Below are 4862 nucleotides of genomic sequence, written 5' to 3' on the forward strand. Positions count from 1 at the left end.
TTCGTTCCTCTCTTCTGGTGTGTGGCTCGTAAATTAAATAAGTTTGAAAGTTGCCTAAAATCAGGTAATTCATTGTTAGTAAAATATGTAAGGTAAGACTAGCGTTCGTCCAGAAATTAAACAAGTTTCATCGCACAATATTTGTGGCAGAAAAGACGTGTGTTTGTTAGTCTAGCTGATTAACACAATAAGGTGAGAATGGTCAAGTGAGGTCAATTTTATGCTGGAACAAGAAGCTGTTTCCAGCTTATACTCGGGCCATATTTGACTGTGTGGTGCGTAAAAGCCTACAATCTTTTAACAGTGATAAACTCCAGCATCGCCAATTCCCCCAAATAGATATCCTGCGAGCAAGCTCTCTTGGGGTGGATCCTCTTTCCCCCACCCCCAAGAGAGCTTGCTCTCAGGCTACCAAATAGATAGATACAGAGATATAGTTAGGCAATAAGTAACCACCAGATAGAATTGCATTTCTTGCAGTCAGAATGAAATACAGGGGAAAACGACATTTGTCATACGAATGCTTTTTATAATCCCCGGGCTTTAATCCTTACGTTTTCACCTTTCGTTTAGAGACAGAAACCATTTGTACGGTCCTAACATGTATGTTACGTGAAAACTGCAAAGGACCGCGAACGATAATGCTGTCAGTTGACGTAGGATCTACAAGAGACCTAATCAGCCAAAAATAAACTGTAACACAAACTGCAAGGCTGATACTACGTGAAAGAGTTGACTTTGCGAGACAACAACCCGACAGAAACCGACAAAACAGGGCTGCAACCGTGGACAGCTGTTTCGTTCTTATTGGAACTCGTCAGCACGGTGTAGCAGTTCTATATGAGACCAGCGACAGAGCCAGCTCAAATAAAATGCAACAAAACCCATGTCCTATCAAGTTTCGTACTTTGAACCTGCCCGCTCCCCGAATCACGCGTTGCCACACCACGTGCCTCAGGGAGAAAGCAGACAAAGCATCGAATTCCTGTCTCGCAAAGTCAACTGAATGTAGATGGCCAAAACCATCTTAACATTGAAACGCATGGACAAAACCATGCTTAAAAGGCACAGTATATCGGATCTGTAAAGACCTACGGCCCCAAAAAATAAAGTAGACGTGAAAACTGCAAAGGACCGCGAACGATAATGCTGTCAGTTGACGTAGGATCTACAAGAGACCTAATCAGCCAAAAATAAACTGTAACACAAACTGCAAGGCTGATACTACGTGAAAGAGTATGTATGTTACGCCGGGTCAATGACGGATCGTAATTTTCGGTCTGATCTAGGCCCGGGGGGGGGGGGGGGGGGAGAGGGCTACTCCCTTATGTGACCTTAACGGAGACGTGCGGCCCGATAGGGTATGGTTTTCAGGGTGTTTTGTCTTGAACGGGTTATCTATTTCATCACTTTCTGTCTAAACAGGGTATCCCGACATGACCTAATGGCTTAAACAGATTGTGATTGCCAATGCATTGAAATACAGTAAGAAACTAGTGTCTAGTCTTAAACAGGGTGTGATTTTGGGTTAAATGTCTTAGAAAGGGCCTGAAAATTTTGAATTCTGCCTTAAACGGGATAGGGAAATCAGAGAATTGTGTCTTAAACAGGGTCAGGGTTTGAACGCACGGGCCGCACCTCCCTACCCAAGCATCTGTTGAGAATCCCTGCCCCCCGGGATCTAGAGTAACGTTACGCATCACGCGTACGTTTATATCCTTGTACGTTTTTCAATGTATCGCTCTTTGTATTTTTAAATGAAATTCAGGGGAAAGCATTTGTTAGTCACCTTTCATTTGAAGACAGAAACCGTTTCTACATTGATTGTTTTTCTATAGTAAACGTGAGACATCTTTATCTATCTTGGCCCGCGAGGTCATAGACTGATTTAGTTGCCAAATTTTCGGTTAAACAAAACTAACCTTGAGGCACTCAGGTTAGCCTGAAAAACACTCCGGTTAGCCTAAAGAGCACTCCAGTTAGCCTAAATAGCACTTACTTAGCTTATTATAGCTCCCCGGTTAGCTTAACGGTTAGCAGTTTATGTTGGGGTTGTTCATGCTTCGCATGCCTCGCATGTTTTGTTCATGCTTCGCATGTCTGGCTCGCATATTGTAAACACTCCTCACGGCCCGAAAACAAAGAACGCGACCGAGAATTTAAAGAATTTGATAACACGACCGAAAACGTAACTCGTACCAGCCGAGTACAAAAGACGAGACCGAGAACAATAACTCGTGGCCCGAAGTCTTATCTCTCGGCCCATCGCAACCCCAAAAAGAAAAAAGAATTTGATAATGTTACCGAAACCTTAACTCGTGCCGCCTTACGGCCCGAGTAACTAGTTTAGTAGTATCTCCCATTTTAAAACTTTTAAAAGGCGATTTTCATAGTCGTTCACGTATTTTACAAACTGACTTCAACTCGATCCATCATAATATAAATGGTGACGCGAAAGCATCGCAAGGACGCCTTAAGAGAATAACAAAACCAGGGGTAACAAGTTTATTACGCTTCAACAAGAAAAACAAAGTGCAAAACCTAACACTATATGAACAAGCCAACAATATAAAAGTTCATCGACTGTCGTATCTAAACATAACTGACGCTCCTCTTACTTCATGCTGGGCTAGTACAAGAATGTTTTTGTTGAGAAGGGGGTGGGGGTGGGGCTTATTCTAGGTGGGCGGCTTATCGAATAAATACGGTATTATTATTGTATATACTACATCAATAACAGCAACCTCTTTCTCGACATTGATTTTTTGCAATTTGCAATTTTTTGAAAATAAAAATTGCCAACTTTAGCCTTAAAAAAAAAAAGAAAAGATTTTTGGGGGGCATGTTTATTGCAAAAGAAAACGGAAGTGGTTTCGTATTTCGCTCGATAATCTTCACTTATAGCTGTAGTAAAGTCCCTTCAATCTGTTCAAAGAGCCCGACTCCATCACTCTTCTTGGTCGATTAATTCGGTTTAATCTTCATCTCCACCCTGGACAGAGAGTAATTGCCACCTTTCCATGCAAGCCACTGAATTCCCACAATCCACGGCGCACTGTGAGTACCGTTCTTGTATTCTCCAGTTAAGCAAACCTGCTGACAGTCATTGAACCACCAGCCACCCTTGGCTAGCTGAGCGCAGTGTCGTGCTGAATTGTCGTAGTCTTTGTTTTTAGAAGAGAATCTCATGCCATTGTGGTAAGAAAAGGAATCCCCTGCATCACCTGCCGAAAGAAATGTTAATTACCAGTATCTCTTGAGAATTTTCATTGTTTACTGCACTGGGGCAGTGTCATCATTTTTGGTGCGTCTTTGAATAGCCAATATATATATATACTTTTTATCACTGGAAAGGTTAAAACAATGGTCCAGTTTTGTTAACAATTATCTTTCTAATGCACAGAAACTAGCATTTATAATCTGTGGCTGCGGATGGCTAGGATGGAAATGGATTGTGACTTGAAAAAAATGGCCAGTTTTTTCAAGTTCTTGTTGTGTATTTTATATTTAAAAATTTTAAAGACGTTCTCTGGTTAAAAGTTTAAAAACACTGAGCTTTCGATTGCCAGTCTGCAATCTTTAAAAAGTGTAAAAGTAAAGATTGCAGACTGGCAATCGAAAGCTCAGTGTTTTTAAACTTTTAACCAGAGAACGTCTTTAAAATTTTTATTATTATGCCTGGTTACTCATCGATTGTTAAATATATTTTATATTTGTTGCTAAAGACTGACTATAGTTAGTTTCTCCTTCGAGAAATCCGTCTTCTTTCCGGTGTTCTAAGAGCAATTTCATGTTGGCAAAAAGGTTTTTCATCAGACGTTTAAGCGGTTTTGATCAAAACACAACAAAATCGTCGTGACAGTGCCCCTATTGTTAGTATTAGTTATTAGTTCGTATTTTTTAAGTTGTAACATGACCCCGCAAGCTACGGCCTTAATTTGAAACCACACCAATTGTTTGGGCTCAGTATGGAGACGCCATGTTACGTTGGTGTACCTTTGTGGTAATCTCGTACCCAAATCTCCCACGGTCAGGTTTCGACATTTCCGAACCGACTGAGATCAGGGTACGAGATTACCTCTGTAGGGCACCATCGCGGCAACGCGGAGGAGTTGTGCTCTCCAAGTAATAGGCTTCTTGCATGAGCAATGCAAGCGCAAATTGATTTACTACACTGAAACGAAAGTTTCCAAAGTCTGTATTCTGTAGACGTCTCTGTGAGTAACGAATTGAGTACGCGGATTGAGGATTATTCCTCTCACCTGAATAGGTTCCAACAGTTATCCTGAACTTTGTCCTGAAGTCTCCCAATGCACTCCCAGCATACTCAGCGTACCTCTTCTCACCATCCGGAGCTTCAAGATCGAACCTGATAGTGAATTGATTGGCACCTGTCAATCTTCGCATCGGGGTCAAACCCATCCAATATTCTCCGGTTATATCTCCAAGTCCATTGAGGTAAGCATCCCAACCCCGATTGAAATTTAAAGAACCATCATAACGACGCAGAATAACAATCCAACCACCTCCTGCCGTCTGTTGGTCGCAATAAACTCCAAATCCTCCACTGCCATCCAAGGGATCCACTCGATAAATACCGCTAACTGTGAAGCCAGCATCTACGAATTCTTGGCAGTCACGGAGAACTGAAAGGGAAATGAGACAGCGTAGTCTGGAAGAACATTTTCATCACTGAGCACACAGTGTTAGTTATTACTATGAACGTACAAAAAAAAAATCATTTATTGCCTGTATGGGAACTTCTATTCATAACGAAGAAATACTGATTCAGGCTGTGGTTAGTAGTTAAAATTTTCCCTACATTGAAAAACCGCGAAGAGGAAAGTAAAACTAAATTACTT

At 41.4% G+C, this 4862-nt stretch overlaps 1 protein-coding gene across 1 annotated transcript in view; it reads right to left on the bottom strand.

Moving 5' to 3' along the window:
• Positions 1–2778: 2778 nt before the first annotated feature.
• Positions 2779–4862, bottom strand: part of LOC146484813 (uncharacterized) — a 10566-nt gene continuing 8482 nt past the window's right edge. The window contains exons 6-7 of the mRNA XM_085104205.1: positions 4263–4646; positions 2779–3224 (exon numbers count right to left, since the gene is read on the bottom strand). Coding sequence (XP_084960331.1) covers positions 2965–3224; positions 4263–4646 — 644 coding nt within the window. The 3' untranslated portion in view covers positions 2779–2964. The remainder of the gene's footprint in view (positions 3225–4262; positions 4647–4862) is intronic.

Source organism: Pavona decussata, unplaced genomic scaffold (assembly GCF_977016875.1).
Source record: "Pavona decussata unplaced genomic scaffold, jaPavDecu1.1 SCAFFOLD_29, whole genome shotgun sequence".
Taxonomy (NCBI): Eukaryota; Metazoa; Cnidaria; class Anthozoa; order Scleractinia; family Agariciidae; genus Pavona; species Pavona decussata.